Source organism: Ranitomeya imitator, chromosome 6 (genome assembly GCF_032444005.1).
Source record: "Ranitomeya imitator isolate aRanImi1 chromosome 6, aRanImi1.pri, whole genome shotgun sequence".
In the NCBI taxonomy this organism is placed as follows: domain Eukaryota; kingdom Metazoa; phylum Chordata; class Amphibia; order Anura; family Dendrobatidae; genus Ranitomeya; species Ranitomeya imitator.
Genome location: NC_091287.1, coordinates 309,950,286 through 309,976,391, shown reverse-complemented (window position 1 = coordinate 309,976,391; position 26,106 = coordinate 309,950,286). Strand labels below are relative to the sequence as shown.

General features: G+C 46.0%; 2 protein-coding genes across 3 annotated transcripts in view; one reads left to right on the top strand and one right to left on the bottom strand.

Annotated features, from left to right (window-relative positions):
• DUSP22 (dual specificity phosphatase 22) overlaps nucleotides 1–22,207 on the bottom strand; it is a 95,226-nt gene extending 73,019 nt beyond the window's left edge. Inside the window, exon 1 of the mRNA XM_069730749.1 lies at nucleotides 21,996–22,207. Within this exon, the coding sequence (XP_069586850.1) occupies nucleotides 21,996–22,016 (21 nt within the window). The 5' untranslated portion in view covers nucleotides 22,017–22,207. The remainder of the gene's footprint in view (nucleotides 1–21,995) is intronic.
• The window catches only part of NQO2 (N-ribosyldihydronicotinamide:quinone dehydrogenase 2), a 259,661-nt gene continuing 255,483 nt past the window's right edge, over nucleotides 21,929–26,106 (top strand). The window contains exon 1 of one of the 2 annotated variants that reach the window (XM_069730745.1): nucleotides 21,929–21,966. The gene's annotated coding sequence lies outside the window, so the exon portion shown is untranslated. Of the gene's footprint in view, nucleotides 21,967–22,549; nucleotides 22,671–26,106 lie in introns of those variants that run through there. The other variant, XM_069730744.1, reaches the window with a different exon arrangement.

The window sequence follows — 26,106 nt, the reverse complement described above, 5'->3', positions numbered from 1 at the left end:
GCCATGATCGTTTCTGCGGCATGTAGCCGGTGCTGGACCCAGGGTGGCAGAGTACCTGCTGAATTTGTTATTTTACAAAGTTTGCAGGCCACTTTCCTGAAAGTGGACAACCCTACAGTGGGGGTATTTTGTAATATGAATTGTCATAAAGCTTAAAATTCTTGCTGCCTACTGCATAATCTAATGACGCTGAAAAGTAACAAGCAAAACCTGCAGAACAAGAAAAATGTTAAATGCTTCCTTCTGTCTGGGATGAAGTACCAGATTATAAATAAATGGGTATCCACCAAGGCTGGACACACTTCCTCCAGCCATAGCAACGAGTCCATATCTTCACAACCAGATCAACATACAAGGGAGTAATGCTTCTAAATATGATTAACTGCGGGGTGAGACGAGAATGCTATTTTCAGAACAAAAACATGCAGAACACAGTCTGTCAGCAAAGAATTATATAAAAAAGCCCAGTCTGATTTCATGGGTTTAGGCAATTCATGCATTAGATTTACTACAACCTTTCAAGTTATCTGGCTTTAGTGAGCAAGTATTTCTCCTGAGCTCCAAAAGATATCAAATTGCTACCGTGCACATTTTAGTCCTTATATGGCTTGTTAATGCAGAGTGTCTGTGTAGTGTTTGTATGGCACGTCAGTGCATGTGATTAAAGGGGTTCTCCAGGAATAGAAAAAAAATAGATAAAAAAAATGAACTTGTTGACTTAAGTCCTAAAGACACTTACCGTAATTAGTAAACCACACTTGTTTTGTCAAAAGGTAATCATTGTTGTACATTAAATCGCAGCTGCCTTGTTACACTGAAAGAAACCTGTACTAGAAGGTTAAAAGTGCCTGTGAGCATGTGCAGTTGGAAGCTGCACTGCTGTGACCAGGAGAGAGTACATCACATAGGCCAATTCTAGGTCACAGCAGCTGCTCACCCTGCTTAAGTAAGACAGGGTGGACAGCAGTGTGAGCAGGCCCTTATTACCTCAGCACCCCTGGTATCTCCAGTATTAGACTAAAATAAAACAGGGTGGACAGCAGTGTGAGCAGCCCCTTATTACCTCAGCACCCCTGGTATCTCCAGTATTAGACTAAAATAAAACAGGGTGGACAGCAGTGTGAGCAGCCTCTTATTACCTCAGCACCCCTGGTATCTCCAGTATTAGACTAAAATAAAACAGGGTGGACAGCAGTGTGAGCAGCCCCTTATTACCTCAGCACCCCTGGTATCTCCACTATTAGACTAAAATAAAACAGGGTGGACAGCAGTGTGAGCAGCCTCTTATTACCTCAGCACCCCTGGTATCTCCAGTATTAGACTAAAATAAAACAGGGTGGACAGCAGTGTGAGCAGCCTCTTATTACCTCAGCATCCCTGGTATCTCCACTATTAGACTAAAATAAAACAGGGTGGACAGCAGTGTGAGCAGCCTCTTATTACCTCAGCACCCCTGGTATCTCCAGTATTAGACTAAAATAAAACAGGGTGGACAGCAGTGTGAGCAGCCTCTTATTACCTCAGCACCCCTGGTATCTCCAGTATTAGACTAAAATAAAACAGGGTGGACAGCAGTGTGAGCAGCCTCTTATTACCTCAGCATCCCTGGTATCTCCACTATTAGACTAAAATAAAACAGGGTGGACAGCAGTGTGAGCAGCCTCTTATTACCTCAGCACCCCTGGTATCTCCACTATTAGACTAAAATAAAACAGGGTGGACAGCAGTGTGAGCAGGCCCTTATTACCTCAGCACCCCTGGTATCTCCACTATTAGACTAAAATAAAACAGGGTGGACAGCAGTGTGAGCAGGCCCTTATTACCTCAGCACCCCTGGTATCTCCACTATTAGGGTGTGTGCACACGATGCAGATTTAGTGCAGAACTGCAGCAGATTTTTCTGCAGCAGAAACGCTGCAGAACTGCACTGTGATTTACAGTACAATGTAAATCAATGTGAAAAAAAAAAGAAGCTGTGCACATGGTGCAGAAAAATCTGCGCAGAAACGCTGCAGATTTCAAAGTGCATGTCACTTTTGTGCAGTTCTGCAGCGTTTCTGCACCCCTCCATAATAGAAATCCATTGGTAAAAAACGCATCAAAAACGCATCAAAAAACGCACTTGCGGATTCTGCCAGGAGATGCAGATTTAGTGCAGATTTTATGCAGAAAATTCTGCACCAAATCTGCATCGTGTGCACACAGCCTTAGACTAAAATAAAACAGGGTGGTCAGTATTGTGAGCAGCATCTTATTACCTTAGCATCCCTGGTATCTCCAGTATTAGATCAGAAAGACAGGGTGGACAGTAGTGTGAGCAGCCTCTTATTACCTCAGCACTGCAGGTATCTCCAGTATTAGATGGGAAAGACAGGGTGGTCAGTAGTGTGAGCAGCCTCTTATTACCTCAGCACTGCAGGTATCTCCAGTATTAGATGGGAAAGACAGGGTGGTCAGTAGTGTGAGCAGCCTCTTATTACCTCAGCACTGCAGGTATCTCCAGTATTAGATGGGAAAGACAGGGTGGTCAGTAGTGTGAGCTGCCTCTTCTTACCACCTTATCACCCCTGGGTATCTCTAGTATTAGATAAGAATATCCACTGGGAACAAATCTTCCTACACATAAAGGAAGGGACAGAGCTTCCAACCGTACATACTTACAACCACCTTTCCTAATAAAATTCTAGGACAGGCTTCCGTCAGTGTAATAAGATGGGTACATTATCCTATACTATAATGATTATCTCCTTAAGGAAAAAAAGTGTTATTTGCTAATTAATGGTATTTAACAAAGTATAAGACACTAGATGGTGGCCCGATTCGAACGCATCGGGTATTCTAGAGTATGTATGTATGTATGTATGTATGTAACGCTTAGCACAGCCACGTAGTATATAGCACAGCCACGTAGTATATAGCACAGCCACGTAGTATATAACATGTAGTATATAGCAGCCACATAGTACATAACACAGCCCACGCAGTACACAGCAGTGTGGGCACCATATCCCTGTTAAAAAAAAAAATTAAAATAAAAAATAGTTATATACTCACCCTCCGGCGTCCAGCGAAGCTGTGCTGATGCGCGCGATGCAGCCGCCAGCTTCCGTTCGCAGTGATTCATTGCGAAATTACCCAGATGACTTGGTCTCGCGAGACCGCTAGGTCATCTGGGTAATTTTGCAATGCTATCACTGAGAACGGAAGCTGGCGGCAGCATCGCGCGCATCGGTGGAGGGCAGAAGGTGAGAATAGCACATTTATTTATTTTTTATTATTTTTAACATTATATCTTTTTACTATTGATGCTGCATAGGCGCCACACTGGGGCGCCACACTGGCACTGACTGGAGGGAGTAGGGAGGGGCCAATTCACAGCCGGGTTAAGCCTGCCTGCCGGCCGTGACCAGTCGGCGACACGGGATTTCCGTTACGGAAGTTGCAGACAGACAAACAGACGGAAGTACCCCTTAGACGATTATATAGATGGATTTTAATTTTTTTATATTCCCAGAGAAGCCCTTTAAGATCTTGAAGAAATGTTTGCTGATAAAACAGGATAAGTGGCCCATAAGCAACCAAAGTTCAGGTTATTTTACATGATAGAGTATAAAATCTGAAATCTTGTTAGTATGAGCAATTATTCCACTAGTATGTAAACAAGGGAACCATGTATTTCTGAACGACTTGGAAGTGCTTTTTCTGAATGTATACCAGCCTGCCTCTTGTAAGACAGCTATATGCCCTTTGAGGCTACATACATAGGTACCAATTGTGGTGTTGCAGTGTGGCCCAAACCCATATGATGCAATAAACAGTGCCTATTGCTAGTGCAATGACACAAAGCTGGAATAAAGCCAAGCATTATGAACAGATATTTTGTATTACCAAAATTGGCATATATTAAGGCTATGTGCACACACTCAGTATTTGCAGCAGAAAAACCTGCTGAAAATACTGATGGATTGGCAAGAATAACGTAGCATAAAATCCATGAGTTTTTTTAAAGCTTTTTTTGCATGAGCTATTCCCATTAATTAATATGGGTGAAATCTGCAGCAAGCACACTTTGACATGCTGCAGGTCGAAATCTGCAAGAAAAAAAAATAAGCAGAGTGTGCATGGGACTACCGGAATCTCATTCACTTTGCCGGGACAAGGAAATGTCTTCAAATTTTATGACAAAACCAGAACGTGTGAATAGACCCGAATGCCTATAAAAGTGTAAAATATCCCGAACCACTGGAATATTATTCTACATACAATTGCTCAGAAAAGCTTGACCCTTGCTGGGAATTTCAGTTCTGACCTAACTTTACTTGTCACTGGAGGTGTTAAGTGACTTCAAGAATATACAGAATATAAAAATAGCCCAAGTGTCCAGATCACCACTTACTCTATAGTACAACAAAAATGAATGCTACTAAAAATAATCAACTAACAATATCCTGAAAAGCCGCCCACGGAACTCCAACTGCAGTGCGGCGAAGCACGTGCCCCTTACTGACGCCTCTTTACTGTCTACCAAACTTGTTGATGTATATGCATTTACTGCATATTGGGAATTTCTGCAATAGATTTCAATTACAAGTAATTTTTTCCACTTAGTAGAAAGGTTATTTATCTGTGAATTTGTTTGTAGCATTTTCTTGAATTAAGCTTGTATGTATAGCAGATCCTGAACTTGATAAGGATGGGGCCTAGGTTTGGAAAGAGTTAATTAAAAAAATGCAGGAAACAAGGGGCTAAGGGGGCGAACTGTAATTATGGGGTGGGATGCGTGAGTTTAAAATGGAATATGAGGGGAGTTAACGGACCTCCAGCCATCCTGGACAATGGAGGTGGAAGTAATAAATATATATAGAAATATTCATTAAAGAAGTTGTCCACTATTATAACTTTTTTTTTCTCATAAATCTTGCTATTATGTGCCACTGAAAACATCCACTGTGTTTATTTTAGCAATATTACCTGTTATCATGCTGTAGCAGCACATCTTCAGTGCTGGATCCAGCTCTCATGGGGTTAATCGACAACTTCCTTTCTCCTGACTTATTGTGCTCTAATACTACAAGTTCCATGATGCTTTGCACTGACCTCTAAGCCCGAACCTTCCACACCCACTCCAAAACACACCCAAACCCCTTCCTCATCTAGCTTCAAAAAGATTTGTGATGTCATTTCTGTCCAACTCCTCTTTTACATTTGTCCAACCCACACTCCATTACAGATAGATAGATAGATAGATAGAGATAGATAGATAAAGATCTATGTCTATTTCCATATATATGTCCATATCCATGTTTCTAAACCCCTTCACCCCTGGAGCTTTTTTAGTTTATGGCTCCCCTTCTTTCCAGAGCCATAATTTTTCCATGTGAGGGCTTGTCTTTTGCGGGACAAGTTCTACTTTTGAACAACATAATTGGTTTTATCATGGCTTGTAACAGAAAATGTGAAAAAAATTCAAAGTGCGATGAAATTGCAAATAAAGTGCAATCCCACACTTGTTTTTTGCTTGGCTTTTTTGCCAGGTTAACGAAATGCTAAGGCTGTGTGCACACGTTGCGGATTTGATTGCAGTTCTGCAGCGTTTTTTGCCGCACGGAATTGCATCAAATCCGCAGTGTAGTGCACAATCAAAGTAAGTCTATGGGAGCCGCAAAGATGTGCAGTTTTGCTGCGGATGTGGGTCCGAGAAACGCTGCAGTTCGGGAGGAGGGAAGTGTGCGGGCGGTGACTGTATGTGTGTGTGGGCTGTGCGGATGTGTGCGGGTGTGTGCAGGGCTGTTCGGGGGTCTGCGGCGCTGCGCGGGACTGTTCGGGTGGGTGCAGGCATCATCCAGTGGGACTACAAGTATGCAGCATCCAATCTGCAGCTAATCCGGATGTAATCCGGACAGTGGACATGCACTACACTATATATGAATAGATAGATGTATGCATCTATAGATCTATCTGTATGTAGATCTATCCATCTCATGTATCATCTATCTGTGTGTGTAATGGAGTGTGGGTTGGACAAATGTAAAACAGGAGGTTGGACAATAATGACATCACGAATCTTTTTTTTTTGTTCAATAATACTTTATTTAGCATATATAAAAACCCATTAAATAACGCGCAAACACCACACCAAAAACGCGCAAAAACCGCACCAAAACCTGAATAAAAAAACGCACTAAAAACGCATAAATAGCGCACCAAAACTGCATCAAAACCTGAATCAAAACCATGCATAAACTGTGCCAAAACTGCATCAAAACCGTGCAAAAAACACGCAAAAATGCATTAAAAACTCAGCTGCGTTTTCTGCCAGGAGATGCAGATTTTGTGCAGAAAATTCTGCACCCAAATCTGCAACGTGTGCACACAGCCTAAAACTGACCAGCCATTATGATTCTCCAGGTCATTACGAGTTCATAGACACCGAGGATGTCTAGGTTATTTTTTATCTAAGTAGGTAAAAATTTTTCCAAACTTTGCTAAAAAATAAATAAATAAATAATTGCACCATTTTCCGATACCCGTAATGTCTCCATTTTTCGTGATCTGGGGTTGGGTGAGGGCTTATTTTTTGCGTGCCGAGCTGATATTTTTAATGATACCACCTTTGTGCAGAGACGTTCTTTTGATCGTTCGTTATTGCATTTTAATGCAATGTCTCGGCGACCAAAAAAAAAAACATAATTTTGGCGATCATGTAAACTTTTTATTTTAAATTGAAAACAGCTGACATGTTGCGGCTTTGAAGTAGGCTCACCGCCAGAGCCCACCTCAAAGCGAGGGATGCTGCCAGCTGACGTACTATTCCGTCAGCTGGCAGAAAGGGGTTAATGAACAATATGTTTTCAGTTAAAAAAAAATGAAAAAAAAAAAAATGGCGTGGGCTCCCGCTCAATTTTCTGCGCCAGAGGGGGAAAGCTGACGGCCGGGGACCAATATTTGTAGCCTGGGAAGGGGGTAATACCCATGGCCCCTCTCTAGGCTATGAATATCAGCCCGCAGCTGTCTGCGTAGCCTTTACTGGCTATTAAACTAGGGGGACACCCCCCAAAAAAAAAATGACATGGGTTCCCCCTATATTTTATAGCCAGAAAGGCTATGCAGACAAGACTGCGGGCTGATATTCATAGCCTAGAGAGGAGCCACGGATATTGGCCCCCCTGGCTACAAATACCAGTCCGCAGCCGCCCCAGAAATGGCGCATCTGTTAGATGCGCCAATTCCGGCACTTAGCCCCTCTCTTCCCACTCCCGAGTAGTGGTGGGATATGAGGCAATAAGGGGTTAATGTCACTTTGCTATTGTAAGGTGACATTAAGCCTGGTTAATAATGGAGAGGCGTCAATAAGACACCTATCCATTATTAATACTATAGTAGTGAAAGGGTTTTAAAAAAAAATTAAAGACACAGCCAGAAAAAGTATTTTATTATTCTTAATTTCACCATACTTACCATACTCGATCGCCAGCAAAAAATTTTTAATAATAAACCAACCATAAACTACCTGTCCGCCGTAGTCCAATAAATAACGAGTGTCCCACGACGATCTCCCCTATAGAACAGTGACATCAGGTGATGTCACTGCTCTATAGGACCTTCAGTGACACACTGACAGGAGACCTCCTGCAGTGTATCACTTAGGTTACCTTAGTTCAGACACTCACTTTATGGCAAAGCTGTGTGAGAATTTTCACACACAGCAGTGCCACAAGTGAGAGTAGAGACTATTTCTCACAGGGGCGGAGGAATACATAGTGAGGAATACATTGTGGAAGGATACCTTCCATCATTGTATTCCTGGAGCCCATGGAGAGCGGTCGCATCAGCTGATGCTGCTGCTCTCCACGGGAGATAGTCGTGGGACATTCGTTTTAATTGGATATCTGTGGATCAGGGAGTATATTGTTTGTTTATTATTTTAATATTTTTTTCAGGTGACACTGGCTTCAGAGATCAAGGTGACAAGGTGATGGTGAGTATCTACTCTATGTTGTATGTACTGTATGTATGTTGTATGTATGTATGTGGCATGTCGCATGGTGCATGTCGCATGGTACATGTTGTATATTGCATGGTGCGTGTCGCATGGTGCGTATCGCATGTCGTATGTACTGTATGTGTGTAATGTATGTTGTATGTATGTGCTTTTTTATTGTAGAGTCAACACATTAGCCGAATGAGGGAGTACTACTGTCCCATCATTGGCTTATGTGTCTGTCACTGTAGCAGGCATTGCCCGATGGGACTTGTAGTCCCATCGGACAATGCCTGTACACAGAGACACAGCCCCCATCCGAAGCAGACCCACCGCACAAAGCAGAACAACCGCACAGCCCCGCAGACCCCCCCACGCTAGCACACTCGAGCACCTTGCGCAGAACCCCCACCGCCGGCAGATTCACCGCAGACCCCCGCTGCACAGGCCACAAGTCCCAGCACATGAGCACGGCCAGCGGACCCCAGCCCCGCCAGCCAGCAGACAACAGGCCAGCCCGCCCGCAGAACCCAGCCCCGCCCACAGCCCAGTCACTTTTTTTTTTGTAAATTCTTTATTTAAGGTAAAGACTGGAAATGTTACATGCATTTTATGTTAGAGTAAGTAGGTCATAACCGTTTTGATAATGACAATAAGCGAATCCAGACTAACAACATTGGAGAATGGTAGGAAAGGAAAAGGTAAAAAGAGAAAAGGGGGTGGGGGGGTGGGAAGGAAGGGTTAGGAGTGGGGAGGATGGTCAGAGGGGTAATAACTAGAGGGGAGAAAATAAGAAAAGGAAGGGGAGAACAGTAAACATAACAGTTCAAGTACACGTGAATATAGCACTCAAAAACAAACAGTACAGTAGCATAAATTCTCAAAATAGCAAGGACATGAGAATAGCAATATTAGGAAGCATCGGATCGGAACTTTCTCCATGGGAGCCAGTTTGAAACAAAACGTTCATGGACATGCGCTTCCCAACTTGAGAGTTAGCCCAGTCACTCTTGATGAGTGACCGCTGTCTGTGGGGGCTGGTCACGCCTGCTCATGACGTCACGTCAATTTCCAGGGTCTGGAAATTGACGTGACGTCGGTGGAAATTAGCGGCGGCTGCAGCCTGGGGTCACATGACCCGGACTCAGCAGCCAGCATAACACCGCTCACAGGCGAAAACGGCAACAGATGGTATTTAGAAAATTCATTAGGGGCCCCGGGGGGACACATTGGGGGGTTAATTGAAAGTAGTGGACAACCCCTTTAAGTGACAAACTCCAATGAAGAGTATAAGGAAGTAAAAAACTGTCCATAAATATTGGTCAGTAAATTCCAATATAATGGACTAAGTTCCTTATTCAAAAGAAAACACAAATGGCACAAGAGGATTTCAGACATTGAATGAAAAAAATATATATAGTAGAATATATAGTAGAATAGATGCCTCTGAAGACTATATATGCCCCTAAAAAATTCTACCTTCTACCTTGTCGTGGAGGCTGGCTCCCTAAAATTCAAAATGGTGCCCCCACTCAGCGACGACTGTCCCTGAAAACCCTAAATATTGCCCTAAAAAGATATGAAAAAAATTAATCTATGATGCACAATAATGAAGGTACTTATCTTGCAGTTCCTTGTAACCCTCTTTTTTATCAATGAAGACTAATATCACCATCAGCAAAGCTTCAGTCTGTCCATACTGAGGTCCCTGTCCTATCTAGACGCGTCCCCCCAGAGATTCATTAGGAAATATAGATCTTCAACTAGGCTCAATGGCCAGAGGATTCACAAAAAAAGGATGTATTCTGAACAAGGTATCCTCTTTTTTTCTGTGAGAACAAGGGCCATTGTACCTTGCTGAAGTTCTAGGTCTCCAGACTTCATATATATTAAATTGTTTTGTTTTCATTTTCCCATTCTAGCGGATGGGAGTCTTCTTATGGTTAGTCTTATGGAATCCAAAATTCGTCACAGCATGGTCCTCTTTCGTGCTCCGTGGTGTTTTTTTCTGAAGGCCCCATCAGCAGTTGGCTTTTGGTCACTAAGAAGAGCAATATAATAGAGGTTTCTTTGGTATTGTATGTACATATGTTTAATAAAGCTGTGGCCAACCCAGTTAACCCAATGTTTTGGTCTTAGTGTTTTTTGTGGGCGAAATATGAAGAAACCAGTCTGGATGAGTAACAATGTTGGCACTCCTTGAAATCTCTCAATCTCTATAGCATTACTTTGTCGGTATTAGTATCTTTTTGATTGGACAGAACTTGTGACAAAAACTTCTGGTTGCTTTTAGTTTCCTACTGTGCTCCATTTCTTTACCGCACACCATAAGAAACCAAAATTAATTCCCATGTGTTTGGTAAAAGGGTGTGGGGCCTTCATAAAAACTACCACTAGCACACGAGAAATCTACCTCCAAGTCATTATAATCTTATAATAATCTTTATTTTTATATAGCGCTAACATATTACGCAGCGCTTTACAGTTTGCACACATTTTCATCGCTGTCCCTGTTGGGGCTCACAGTCTAAATTCCCTATCAGTATGTCTTTGGAATGTGGGAGGAAACCGGAGTGCCCGGAGGAAATCCACGCAAACACGGAGAGAACATACAAACTCTTTGCAGATGTTGTCCTTAGTGGGGCTTGAACCCAGGACTCCAGCGCTGCAAGGCTGCCGTGCTAACCACTGAGCCACCGTGCTGCCCATTATACAATCTAACTTTTCTTCTTTTTTACTACTGATGGGACAAAGATGAAGGTGATGATATTCTTACCAACCGTAAAGCCTTTGTTTTATTGCACACACTACAAAATGAATTGTGTGTTCTAGATTGTCCAGCTAACCCATAAATGTAGAATCCTTTATTCTGTAATGTATACTTTATAGGGTGTCACTAGAACATCTGTCTCAGAGTGCGAGATTATCAATCTTTGCTTTTTTGGTGTGTCATTCACTTACAGGACATGTCTGTTTATTTTAATGGCGCCATAGTCCGGTGAGGCACTAAGTTTACTGTAAAAAGTACTGCTGTACTGAACATACAGTGAGGAAAATAAGTATTTGATACACTGCCAATTTTGCAAGTTTTCCCACCTACAAAGAATGGAGAGGTCTGTAATTTCTATTGTAGGTACACCAAATGTGAGTGACAGAATCTTAAAAAAAAAAGTCCAGAAAATCATACTGTATGATTTTTTAAATAATTAAATTGCATTAAATTGCATGAAATCAGTATTTTATCACCTACCAACCAGAAAGAATTACACTCTCACAGACCTGTTAAGGTACCTTCACACATAACGATATTGTTAACGATATCGTTGCTATTTGTGACGTAGCAACGATATCGTTAATGAAATCGTTATGTGTGACAGCGACCAACGATCAGGCCCCTGCTGGGAGATCGTTGGTCGCTGAATAAAGTCCAGAACTTTATTTCGTCGCTGGACTCCCTGGAGACATCGCTGGATCGGCGTGTGTGACACCGATCCAGCGATGTCTTCACTGGTAACCAGGGTAAACATCGGGTAACTAAGCGCAGGGCCGCGCTTAGTAACCCGATGTTTACCCTGGTTACCATGCTAAAAGTAAAAAAAAACAAACACTAGATACTTACCTACCGCTGTCTGTCCTCCAGCGCTGCGCTCTGCACTCCTCCTGTACTGGCTGTGAGCCGGAAAGCAGAGCGGTGACGTCACCGCTCTGCTTCCCGGCTCCCAGCCAGTACAGGAGGAGAGCAGAGAAGCAGAGCGCAGCGCTGGAGGACAGACAGCGGTAGGTAAGTATCTAGTGTTTGTTTTTTTTTACTTTTAGCATGGTAACCAGGGTAAACATCGGGTTACTAAGCGCGGCCCTGCGCTTAGTTACCCGATGTTTACCCTGGTTACCGGCATCGTTGGTCGCTGGAGAGCGGTCTGTGTGACAGCTCTCCAGCGACCAAACAGCGACGCTGCAGCGATCCGGATCGTTGTCGGTATCGCTGCAGCGTCGCTTAATGTGAAGGGGCCTTTAGTTTTCCTTCAAGAAGCCCTCCTACTCTGCTCATTACCTGCATTAATTGCACCTGTTTGAACTAGTTACCTGTATAAAAGACACCAGTCCACACAATCAATCACACTCCAACCTTTCCACCATGGCCAAGACCAAAGAACTGCCTAAGGACACCAGGGACAAAATTGTAGACCTGCACAAGGCTGGGATGAGCTGAATCATCCACACAAAGCACAGAAGGAGGACAGCATGGAAAGAAGAGAGGAGGCACCGGACATCTCCGCAGGTGACAATAGTAAAAGGTGCTTTTGAGGACTGAAAGGTGGTGGCCATATCTCAACCCGAGTGACTGGTTCATTTTAATCCAACTATCAGCACAGAATGGCTGTTTAAACCAAGTACAGTCATGGCCAAAATTTTTGAGATTGACACCAAAATTATATTTTCACATGATCTGCTGCCCTCTGGTTTTTATTAGTGTTTGTCTGATGTTTATATCACATACAGAAATATAATTGCAATCATATTATGAGTACCAATAGGTTTTATTGACAGTTAGAATGAGATAATGCAGCAAGTCAATATTTGCAGTGTTGACCCTTCTTCAAGACCTCTGCAATTCTCCCTGGCATGCTCTCAATCAACTTCTGGACCAAATCCTGACTGATAGTCCATTCTTGCATAATCAATGCTTGCATTTTGCCAGAATTTGTTGGTTTTTGTTTGTCCACCCAATCTTTGATGATTGACCACAAGTTCCCAATGGGATTAAGATCTGGGGAGTTTCCAGGCCATGGACCCAAAATCTCTATGTTTTGTTCCATGAGCCATTTAGTTATCACTAAATTACTTTTCTTTATGGCAAGGTGCTCCATCATGCTGGAAAAGGCATTGTTGGGCGCCAAACTGCTCTTGGACGGTTGGGAGAAGTTGCTCTTGGAGGACATTCTGGTACAATTCTTTATTCATGGCTGTGTTTTTAGGCAAGACTGTGAGTGAGCCGATTCCCTTGGCTGAGAAGCAACCCCACACATGAATGGTTTCAGGATGCTTTACAGTTGGCATGAGACAAGACTGGTGGTAGTGCTCACCTCTTCTTCTCCGAATAAGCTGTTTTCCAGATGTCCCAAACAATCGAAAAGGGGATTCATCGGAGAAAATGACTTTGCCCCAGTCCTCAGCAGTCCACTCCCTTTACCTTTTGCAGAATATCAGTCGGTCCCTGATGTTTTTTCTGGAGAGAAGTGGCTTCTTTGCTGCCCTCCTTGAGACCAGGCCTTGCTCAAAGAGTCTCCGCCTCACAGTGCGTGCAGAAGCACTCACACCAGCCTGCTGCCATTCCTGAGCAAGCTCGGCACTGCTGATAGTCCGATCCTGCAGCTGAAACAGTTTTAAGATACGGTCCTGGCGCTTGCTGGTCTTTCTTGGGCGCCCTGGATCCTTTTTGACAACAATGGAAGCTCTCTCCTTGAAGTTCTTGATGCGATAGATTGTTGACTGAGGTGCAATCTTTGTAGCTGCGATACTCTTCCCTGTTAGGCCATTTTTGTGCAGTGCAATGATGGCTGCACGTGTTTCTTTAGAGATAACCATGGTTAACTGAAGAGAAACAATGATACCAAGCACCAGCCTCCTTTTAAAGTGTCCAGTGATGTCATTTTTACTTAATCATTACTGATTGATCGCCAGCCCTGTCCTCATCAATACCCACACCTGTGTTAATGGATCAATCACTAAAACGATGTTAGCTGCTCCTTTTAAGGCAGGACTGCAATGATGTTGAAATGTGCTTTGGGGGTTAAAGTTCATTTTCTGGGCAAATATTGACTTTGCAAGTACAGTAATTGCTGTTAAGCTGATCACTGAGATTCAGGAGTATATGCATATTGCCATTAGAAAAAATGAAGAAGTAGACTTTGGAAAAATTAATATTTGTCTCATTCTCAAAATTTTTGTCCATGACTATACAGTTGCTCAGTGCATCATGGCGGAACGAAACATTTAACCTCTTAATGACAGAGCCAATTTGGTACTTAATGACCAAGCCAATTTTTACAATACTGACCACTGTCCCTTCATGAGGTTACAGCTCTGGAACGCTTCAAAGTATCCCACTGATTGAGATTTTTTGTGACATTGTACTTCCTCTTGGTGGTAAAATTTATTCGATATAACTTGCGTTTATCTATGAAAAAATGGAAATTTGGCAAAAATTGTGAATATTTGGCAATTTGCAAACTTAATTTTTGTACCCTTAAATCAGAGAGTGGTGTCACACAAAATAGTTAATAAATAACTTTACATCAGCAGAATTTTGGGAACAATTTTAGTTTTTGTTAGGACATTTTAAGGGTTAAAAGTTGACCAGCGATTTCTCATTTTTCCAACAAAATTTACAAAACCATTTTTTTTTTTTTTAGGGACCACCTCACACTTGGGAGTTTGGGAGGTCAATATAACAGAAAATACCCAAAAGTGACACCACTCTAAAAACTGCACCCCTCAAGGTGCTCAAAACCACATTCAAGAAGTTTATTAACCCTTCAGGCGCTTCACGAGAACTAAAGCCATGTGGAAAAAAAAAATGAACATTTGACTTTTTTTTTTTTTTTTTTTTTTTTTTTTTCACAAAAAATTTACTATGGAACCAATATTTTTATTTTTACATGGGTATCAGGAGAAAATGGACAACAAAATTTGTTTTGCAATTTCTCCTGAGTACGCCAATACCCTGTATGTGGGGGAAAGCCACTGTTTGGATGCAGGGCTCAGAAGGGAGGGAGCATCGTTTGACTTTTTGAACGCAAAATTAGCTGGAATCAATGGTGGGCGACATGTCGCGTTTGGAGACCGTAGAACCCCCTAATTCGAACGCCATCCCTAACCTCAATACACCCCTAATCCTAACACACCACTAACCCTAAACCAAACCATAACCACATCCCTAACCCCAACAGAAAAATGGAAATTTTATTACCGTATTTTTACCTAACTAAGCAGGTGATAAAGGGCATTTGATATACCATTTTTTTAATTTGATCACTGTGATGGGCTCAGAAGAGAGAGTCTATCACAGTGAACAAAATTAACCAATAGAAAAAATTTCCTACCATATAATGCTCTGCACCGTTCATTATGGTCCCATAGATGCCCCATAGAAAGCTGTGCCATATATAATGCTCTGCACCATTGATTATGGCCCCATGGATGCTCCTTATAAAGCTGTGCTCCATATATAATGCTCTGCACCGTTCATTATTGCCCCATATATATTGCTCTGCACCGTTGATTATGGCCCCATAGATGCTCCTTATAAAGCTGTGCCCCATATATATTGCTCTGCACCGTTGATTATGGCCCCATAGATGCTCCATAGAAAGCTGTGCCCCATATAGAATGCTCTGCACCGTTCATTATGGCCCCATAGATGCTCCATAGAAAGCTGTGCCCCACATATAATGCTCTGCACCGTTCATTATTGCTCCATAGAAAGCTGTGCCCCATATAGAATGCTCTGCACCGTTCATTATGGCCCCATAGATGCTCCATAGAAAGCTGTGCCCCACATATAATGCTCTGCACCGTTCATTATTGCTCCATAGAAAGCTGTGCCCCATATAGAATGCTCTGCACCGTTCATTATGGCCCCATAGATGCTTCATAGAAAGCTGTGTCCCACATATAATGCTCTGCACTGTTCATTATTGCTCCATAGAAAGCTGTGCCCCATATAGAATGCTCTGCACCGTTCATTATGGCCCCATAGATGCTCCATAGAAAGCTGTGCCCCACATATAATGCTCTGCACCGTTCATTATTGCCCCATGGATGCTCCTTATAAAGCTGTACTCCATATATAATGCTCTGCACCGTTCATTATTGCCCCATATATATTGCTCTGCACCGTTGATTATGGCCCCATAGATGCTCCTTATAAAGCTGTGCCCCATATATATTGCTCTGCACCGTTGATTATGGCCCCATAGATGCTCCATAGAAAGCTGTGCCCCATATATATTGCTCTGCACCGTTGATTATGGCCCCATAGATGCTCCTTATAAAGCTGTGCCATATATAATGCTGCTGCAATTAAAAAAAAAAAAAAAAAAATCACATACTCACCCCTCTTGCTCAGGACGCCGGCGCTTTCAATATTTACCTGCTCCTCGTGCGGCTCCATCTCCAGCACTGACGCTCAGCAGAGGGCGCGCACTGATTACGTCACCGCGCCCTCTAACCTGAGCGTCACTGCCAGAGGACGCAGGAGACGGAGCCGCACCAGAGCGAGGAGCAGGTAAATATCGCGCAGCGCTGCTCTCCCCGTATACTCACCTGCTCCCGGCGCTGCATCTTCTTCCTGTATTGAGCGGTCACAGTTACCGCTCATTTACAGCAATGAATATGCGGCTCCACCCCTATGGGAGGTGGAGCCGCATATTCATTTCTGTAATGAGCTGCACCATGTGACCACTCAGTACAGGGAGAATCTGCAGCGCCGGGGAAGCCAGGGACTGCAGGGACCGCGCCGGGAGCAGGTAAGTATAATTACACAGCCCCCGCTCCCCTGCTGACCTCCCGGTATATGACTCGAGCATAAGCAGAGAGGGGGACTTTCAGCCCCCAAAAAATGGGCTGAAAATCTCGGCTTATACTAGAGTATATACGGTAATGGGAAAAATAAATCAGAATTTTTTTTTTTTTTTGCGATCGCAGTTATTTGGTGAATAAAGGTGATTATGTGACTGGGGATGCTAAAAACCAACCTGAATCATGTTTTCCGACACTGGGTGGCCCTATACCCTTATTTCTCAGCGCCGTATAAGGCCCCTTAGCTGCTGCCGTTAAAGGGCGTAACCGGCGGTCATTAAGGTGTTAAATACCACAAAGAACCGAGCTTCTGTTCTTGGTTTGACCAGTCATTCTGTGCTGACAGAGTCCCTTTAACTACTGCGCACACTCGGCCAGGCTCTAATGGTTGGACTCCTTAGTGTACATTTTGTTGCCATGTAAGATAAGTGTCAGAAGTAGAAAGACAGCAGATAGAGAGAATGTCAATGGCAAACTTGCCAATTTTTTTGCTGCTTAACTTATACCAATTTCATAACAAGAGAATACCCTTTAATACTGCAGTAGAGTACACCCGTGTATTACAGCTGCTTCATTGCGGTGATCCGCTGGACAATCACTTGATGTTGTAGTACTTAAACGGGTTCAACAATCAGGTTATCGTTTCATCAAACACTAATGATATTGCAGGCATATGTGCCCATAGAAACATTAAAGACGGTAAAATTAAAGGGAGTGTCAGCACAGGATTACTGTTCAACCCAAGTGCAGGCGCTTGTGGCACTCTTGGAGTGGCCAATCATTAATATAAACCTTACCACATGCTTGTTTTCCCTCCATCGCTGCCCTTCTCTGATCTATAAAGCCAGAGCTGTCACAGAAGAGGAGATGGAGGGAAAACAAGCAGGTGGGAAGATGCATTTAAATATTCGGTCCCACCGTCAAGCACTGATCACCTGTACTTGGTTCGAACAGTCATTCTGTGCTGATCGTGTAAATTTCCTGTCGATTTTCAGTACTAAAAGTTTGCAACAAATAGGCAACCAGTTAAATTAATGAGATCTTTAAAAAAAAAAATTCTCAACAACACTTTGCAGGTTGTCCACATATAAACTGACCTGCTGTGCGGATTGTAAAATATGCAGCATGTCGAGGCTTTGTGTGGGATTCACTATGATCTTCTCTTACAATGCCCGTCGGAAAACTCAATAAAATCCGCATGTGACAAGTGCTGATTCTGAAGTGAAAAACTGCGGATATGCAGCGGAAAAGTCCACATCGTGTGCATTTACCCGAAATTTGCCCAAAAATTAGCAAGTCCTGGCACACAAGCCCGAATGCTTACTATATCTATTTGAGTACTGTTAACCCTTTCGGAAAGCACACTATATACTGATCTTATCGCACAGGCTGGACAGCAAACGTCGCATTGTGGAGGCAATGTGTACTCTCCCATGTACAACTGTGGGTATAAGGAGGTCCCAAAGGGACCTATGCTGTGTCCGAGGCCGCAGTCTGATAATGATGAGCCTCGCCATACATAGGTCTGTGCCATCTGAGCAATCACTAGTAAGTTCACTGATCACAAAAGCAAATACCTAACAGTCAGTCCTTCAGCTGTTGGGCAGCTCAGCTTACCACATGGCGGCCCAGGCATGCAGTGTATTGCATTTCAACAAAAGCTACAGCAGCACATGGCGCTACAACTAAGGGGAATTACACCAAAAGGAATGGATGACCATATTCCTTGGGGGAAGACAAAGCTGGAGGACCTTACCCATGAAGCAAAAGAGCGGTCTTCACCGACTCTGATCTGTGCAAAAGGAGGACGAGAGGGGGGAAAGAAAACTGTTTTTTACATTCCCTACTGCTATCTTAAATTCTTACCACCCAAGAAATTGGTTCAGTCGAACTTTCGACACCAAGTTACTGTAACCCTTGATGCACTTGGGGTCATCCATGTTTGGCGGTCAGCTATTTTGGGCAATTGTGTTCACAGCAGGGTTTTTTTATTTTCCTTTTTAATGACTTTTTCCATGGCCAGATGGGATATATTTTTGATCAGCGTGGTTTTAGGAGTTTGACTTTTATTATTTAATGGCTCAGTTTTGGTGGAACTGGAATAAACTCATTTTTTAATGGACAAATACTCCTATTTTTGGCAGTTTGGGTTTCTTTTAGAAAGTGTTCACTGTGGTATAAGTGACATGGTAACTTTATTCTGTAGGTCAGTAGGATTACAGTGATGCCAAATTTATATAGGTTTATATAGTGCTTTTAATAAAAAATAAAAAAAAAGTTATTATTATTAGAACTTGCACCAGTTTGAGCCCGATCCCTCATATAACATATTGTATTATTGTATTACGTCTGTATCGTGCTGGTTAGCGCTTCAGAGAAATATATATCTAGCTGCAATCACGCGACCAGGATCTGATCCATGCAGCCTGCGGTTAGTGCTTCAGCTCCATCTCACGGGCAGTCAGCGTGGGTGAAGGGCAGTACAGCAGAGATCACAGCTCTGTGACAAAACAAGCGCAATTGTGCTATTGCGTTGGTAATAAGATTAAACTCCACTGTACTGTGTTAGTTATAATCTGGCACAGCTCTGCAGCAGGGCAGACAGCACTAGGAGAGGACAAGTGCTGCTGAAAATGATTGTAATGAAAGCTCACTTCTGCTGTACTGTTAGTTCTCATCTCAGTGCAGAGCTGTGTATGATTACGAGAGCAGGCCATCAGCCATTACATGTCTCACACTGGTACATTACATTGCTCACTCCCCTTTCATTTAATATAATCTCTGGAGGCAGATTCTCATGCAGATCAGTGTCCGCACCATAGATCTTACCAGCTCATTTACGTATAAGAAAAACGTTGATTTCTCTTGTATAAGAGATTGGATTACAGATATCAAGGTATCCTTTTAGTCAACTTTCTAGGATATGCATTCCCATATAGATGGCTTAGGAGGTTTAATCCTGCAGACATATTCCCTTTAAAGGGGTTCTAAGGTGAAAATAAGTTATCGTCTATAACTACAGATCAGTGGGGATCTAACTGCTAGAGTTGGCAGAATGGGCACTTTTATTCCCATTAGAACAGTAGTGTACATGTCTAACTTCTGCTCCATTCTTTCGCTATAGGGCTGTCAAAAAAGTTGAGCTCAGCTCTTGGCAGCCCCATAGGTGGTGAATGGAGCGTCAGTCCAGCATGTGCGCTGCTACACCATTATAGCAGGCATAAGAGTGCCCCATTCTGCTAATCGATAAGGGTCTCAGATCAGACCCTTGCGATCTATCACTCACCCCTTGTTATATGCAGGGACCGGCAGCAGGTGCCACTGTGGTTAGGAGAGCCGTGACCAGACCTTTGGTAGTAAATGTATTGTACAGAACTAGAAGCGGTTCCACGTGGAGTATTTCCGTTGCTAGTACACAACTATCTTATGCTACCATCTGAATAAAATAGGAGCCGGTATTTGTCAGCGCACATGTGATTATTGGGGCCTGCTCCTCTGGTGGGTGATCAGTTGATTATGGGGGCAAATTACTGTAGGGATTTCAGATGACTGGTGCCAGTGATGTATAACACACTGGAGATCTTGTGGGTGAGAAGTCCCTCTACCCCTGTGATGTCAGAGGTCCCACAGGTGGCCAGCAGGTATGTCCCGTCACCCCCTACCCCTGTGATGTCACAGGTCCCACAGGTGGGCAGCAGGTATGTCCCATCACCCTCTGTCCCCGTGACGTCACAGGTCCTACAGGTAGGCAGCAGGTATGTCCCATCACCCTCTGCCCCTGTGACGTCACAGGTCCTACAGGTAGGCAGCAGCTATGTCCCGTCACCCTCTACCCCTGTGATGTCACATATCCCACAGGTGGGCAGCAGGTATGTTCCGTCACCCTCTACCCCCGTCACAGGCCCCACAGGTGGGCAGCAGCTATGTCCCGTCACCCTCTACCCCCGTCACAGGTCCCACAGGTGGGCAGCAGCTATGTCCCGTCACCCTCTACCCCCGTCACAGGTCCCACAGGTGGGCAGCAGCTATGTCCCGTCACCCTCTACCCCCGTCACAGGTCCCACAGGTGGGCAGCAGCTATGTCCCGTCACCCTCTACCCCCGTCACAGGTCCCACAGGTGGGCAGCAGGTATGTCCCGTCACCCTCTACCCCCGTCACAGGTCCCACAGGTGGGCAGCAGCTATGTCCCGTCACCCTCTACCCCCGTCACAGGTCCCACAGGTGGGCAGCAGCTATGTCCCGTCACCCTCTACCCCCGTCACAGGTCCCACAGGTGGGCAGCAGGTATGTCCCGTCACCCTCTACCCCCGTCACAGGTCCCACAGGTGGGCAGCAGGTATGTCCCGTCACCCTCTACCCCCATCACAGGTCCCAAAGGTGGGCAGCAGGTATGTCCAGTCACCCTCTACCCCCGTCACAGGTCCCACAGGTGGGCAGCAGCTATGTCCCGTTACCCTCTACCCCCGTCACAGGTCCCACAGGTGGGCAGCAGCTATGTCCCGTTACCCTCTACCCCCGTCACAGGTCCCACAGGTGGGCAGCAGGTATGTCCCGTCACCCTCTACCCCCGTCACAGGTCCCACAGGTGGGCAGCAGGTATGTCCCGTTACCCTCTACCCCCGTCACAGGTCCCACAGGTAGGCAGCAGGTATGTCCCGTTACCCTCTACCCCCGTCACAGGTCCCACGGGTGGGCAGCAGGTATGTCCCGTTACCCTCTACCCCCGTTACAGGTCCCACCGGTGGGCAGCAGGTATGTCCCGTTACCCTCTACCCCCGTCACAGGTCCCACAGGTAGGCAGCAGGTATGTCCCGTTACCCTCTACCCCCGTCACAGGTCCCACGGGTGGGCAGCAGGTATGTCCCGTTACCCTCTACCCCCGTTACAGGTCCCACCGGTGGGCAGCAGGTATGTCCCGTTACCCTCTACCCCCGTCACAGGCCCCACAGGTAGGCAGCAGGTATGTCCCGTCACCCTCTACCCCCGTCACAGGTCCCACAGGTGGGCAGCAGGTATGTCCCGTTACCCTCTACCGTGTGACGTCACAGGCCCCACAGGTGGGCAGCAGGTATGTCCCGTTACCCTCTACCGTGTGACGTCACAGGCCCCACAGGTGGGCAGCAGGTATGTCCTGTCACCAGGGACACGTGGCTGGTGGGGACATCAACTTCTGGATGGAAATGAGTGACATCACACCACGTGACCTGTCAGATCGCTGCCTGTATACAGCAGCTATGAGGAAGCCTCTGCGGCCACACCCCCGCGTGACGTCACGGGTACCCGCATACTGTTAGCTCTGTCACCCCTGCATTTACATGTCCGCTCACACCCGCCACATAGCTGAGCGTGCATCACACACAGGGTGGAGCCGTCACAGCAGAGCGCCGCTCACAGACACACACAAGTAGGTAGAAGCCGTGCAGTGTACGGTACCTTGTTCATTCCATTACCCATGGCTGTGACTGCAGCGAGCTACACGCACAACACGAAGCAAAGCGTCACCGGCGCCGCCGCTAGTACATGTGCGTCTGGGGCTCCGCACTACGGTCACGGCCGCGCTCAGGGACTTGTCAGCTATCGGTCCGTACCAGCTGCCGCTGCTCAGGTCGGGCCCGCCTCACCACTCACTGCCTCCGCCTCCCACTGGCCTGGCTGCTGCTCGGTGCTGACATCTGCTGGCCGCCGCCTGGACGTGCACTATCAGCTACTGGAAACGTGTGGAAAACATTCTTAAAGGGAACCTGTCAGCCCACAGGCGTTTGTAACTAATGCTGCATTCTGACAAGGTGGCTCATTTAGTTCTTGTTCCTGGCACTGCTGAAATAATCGCTTTTGAAATTTGTCCCTCATACCTTGAAAACGCCAAGGGGGCAGGTCTTTCCCCCCTAATTCAGACGCCGCCCTGCTGTCACTCAGGGCCTTTGCGTGCCAGGCGCCGCCTCCTCTTCCTTCATTAGCGTCCCCAGCGCCTGCGCTGTAAGTTCGAAGGGCAGCGCAACTGCGCAGGCATCGGGGACGCTTATGAAGGAAGAGGAGGCGGCGCCATGATTGACGGCTGTGGTGCGTCTGGATTAGGGGGGAAAGACCTGCCCCTGTGGCAATTTTAAGGTATGAGGGACAAATTTCAAAAGCGATTATTTCATTAGTGCCAGGAACAAGAACTAAAAGAGCCACCTTGTCAGAATGCAGCATTAGTGCAGCACAAGGTGGCTCTTTTAGTTACAAACGCCAAGGGGGGTGACAGGTTCCCTTTAATGGAAGAAAGCCATGGTCATGGTCTCACTGTGGTTTTCAAACTAGAGAGAAATGTTTTTTTTTGTTCTTTTTTTTTTTTTTTGGGGGGGGGGTGATTACATCTGGATGGCGCACCCCAATAGTGGAGGAGGGCAGGCTGGGAGACATGGGGGCAGGATGAGAGAGACGGGGGGAACAATGGAGAAACGGCAGTATGGAAATACAGGGGGGAAGTATGGAGACACGGAGGCAGAATAAGAGACACGGGGAAATATGGAAACACGGGGGGGGGCAGAATGGAGATACGGGGAAAGAATGGAGACACGGGGGAAGAATGGAGACACGGGGGAAGAATGGAGATACGGGGGCAGAATGGAGACATGAGGGAAGAATGGAGATACGGGGGCAGAATGGAGACATGAGGGAAGAATGGAGATATAGAGGAAGAATGGAGATACGGGGGAAGAATGGAGATACGGGGAAGAATGGAGATACGGGGAAGAATGGAGATACAGGGGCAAAATGGAGATTCATGGGGCAGAATGGAGATACGGGGGCAGAATGGAGACATGAGGGAAGAATGGAGATACGGGGGAAGAATGGAGATACGGGGAAGAATTGAGATACGGGGGCAGAATGGAGATACGGGGGCAGAATGGAGATACGGGGAAGAATGGAGACATGAGGGAAGAATGGAGATACGGAGGAAGAATGGAGATACGGGGGAAGAATGGAGATACGGGGAAGAATGGAGATACGGGGGCAGAATGGAGATACGGGGGCAGAATGGAGACATGAGGGAAGAATGGAGATACGGAGGAAGAATGGAGAAACGGGGAAGAATGGAGATACGGGGGCAAAATGGAGATTCATGGGGCAGAATGGAGATACGGGGGCAGAATGGAGACATGAGGGAAGAATGGAGATACGGGGGAAGAATGGAGATACGGGGGGCAGAATGGATACATGAGGGAAGAATGGCGATACGGGGGAAGAATGGAGACACGGGGGAAGAATGGAGATACGGGGGAAGAATGGAGATACAGGGGGCAGAATGGAGATACGGGGCAGAATGGAGATACGGGGGCAGAATGGAGACATGAGGGAAGAATGAAGATACGGAGGAAGAATGGAGATACGGGGGAAGAATGGAGACATGAGGGAAGAATGGAGATACTGGGGCAGAATGGAGATACGGGGGCAGAATGGAGATACGGGGGCAGAATGGAGATACGGGGGCAGAATGGAGATACGGGGACAGAATGGAGATACAGGGGGCAGAATGGAGATACGGGGGCAGAATGGAGATACGGGGGAAGAATGGAGATACAGGGGGCAGAATGGAGATACGGGGGAAGAATGGAGATACGGGGGCAGAATGGAGATACGGGGGCAGAATGGAGATACGGGGGCAGAATGGAGATACGGGGGAAGAATGGAGATACGGGGGAAGAATGGAGATACGGGGGAAGAATGGAGATTCATGGGGCAGAATGGAGATACGGGGGCAGAATGGAGATACGGGGGCAGAATGGAGATACGGGGGAAGAATGGAGATACGGGGGAAGAATGGAGATACGGGGGCAGAATGGAGATACGGGGGCAGAATGGAGATACGGGGGCAGAATGGAGATACGGGGGAAGAATGGAGATACGGGGGCAGAATGGAGATACGGGGGAAGAATGGAGATTCATGGGGCAGAATGGAGATACAGGGGGCAGAATGGAGATACAGGGGGCAGAATAGAGATACACTAGCAGAATGGAGATACAGGGGAAGAATTGAGATACGGGGGCAGAATGGAGATACAGGGGGCAGAATGGAGACATGAGGGAAGAATGGAGATACGGGGGAAGAATGGAGATAAGGGGGCAGAATGGAGATACAGGGGCAGAATGGAGATACGGAGGAAGAATGCAGATACGGGGGAAGAATGGAGATACGGGGGCAGAATGGAGATACAGGGGGAAGAATGGAAATACAGGGGGCAGAATGGAGACATGATGATGGAAGAATGGAGATACGGGGGAAGAATGGAGATACGGGGCAGAATGGAGATACGGGGGCAGAATGGAGACATGAGGGAAGAATGGAGATACGGGGGAAGAATGGAGATACGGGGGAAGAATGGAGATACGGGGAAAGAATGGAGATACGGGGGAAGTATGGAGATACAGTGGCAGAATGGAGACATGAGGGAAGAATGGAGATACGGAGGAAGAATGGAGACATGAGGGAAGAATGGAGATACGGGGGAAGTATGGAGATTCATGGGGCAGAATGGAGATACGGGGGCAGAATGGAGATACGGGGGCAGAATGGAGATACAGGGGGCAGAATGGAGATACAGTGGCAGAATGGAGATACAGGGGCAGAATGGAGATACAGGGGGCAGAATGGAGACATGGGGGCAGAATGGAGACACGGGGGAAGAATGGAGACACGGGGGAAGAATGGAGACACGGGGGAAGAATGGAGACACGGGGGAAGAATGGAGACATGGGGGAAGAATGGAGACGCGGGAAGGCAGAATGGAGATACGGGGGGCAGAATGGAGATATGAGGGAAGAATGGAGATACGGGGGCAGAATGGAGATACGGGGCAGAATGGAGATACAGGGGACAGAATGGAGACATGAGGGAAGAATGGAGATACGGAGGAAGAATGGAGATACGGGGGAAGAATGGAGATACGGGGGCAGAATGGAGATTCATGGGGCAGAATGGAGATACGGGGGCAGAATGGGGATACAGGGGGCAGAATGGAGATACAGGGGGCAGAATGGAGATACAGGGGGCAGAATGGAGACATGGGGGCAGAATGAAGACACGGGGAAAGAATGGAGACACGGGGGAAGAATGGAGACATGGGGGAAGAATGGAGACATGGGGGAAGAATGGAGACGCGGCAAGGCAGAATGGAGATACGGGGGGCAGAATGGAGATACAAGGGGCAGAATGGACATATGAGGGAAGAATGGAGATACGGAGGAAGAATGGAGATACGGGGGCAGAATGGAGATACGGGGGAAGAATGGAGATACGGGGGCAGAATGGAGATACGGGGGCAGAATGGAGATACAGGGGGCAGAATGGAGATACAGGGGCAGAATGGAGATACAGGGGGTAGAATGGAGACATGGGGGCAGAATGGAGACACGGGTGAAGAATGGAGACACGGGGGAAGAATGGAGACATGGGGGAGAATGGAGACGCGGGAAGGCAGAATGGAGATACGGGGGGCAGAATGGAGATACAAGGGGCAGAATGGAGATATGAGGGAAGAATGGAGATACGGGGGCAGAATGG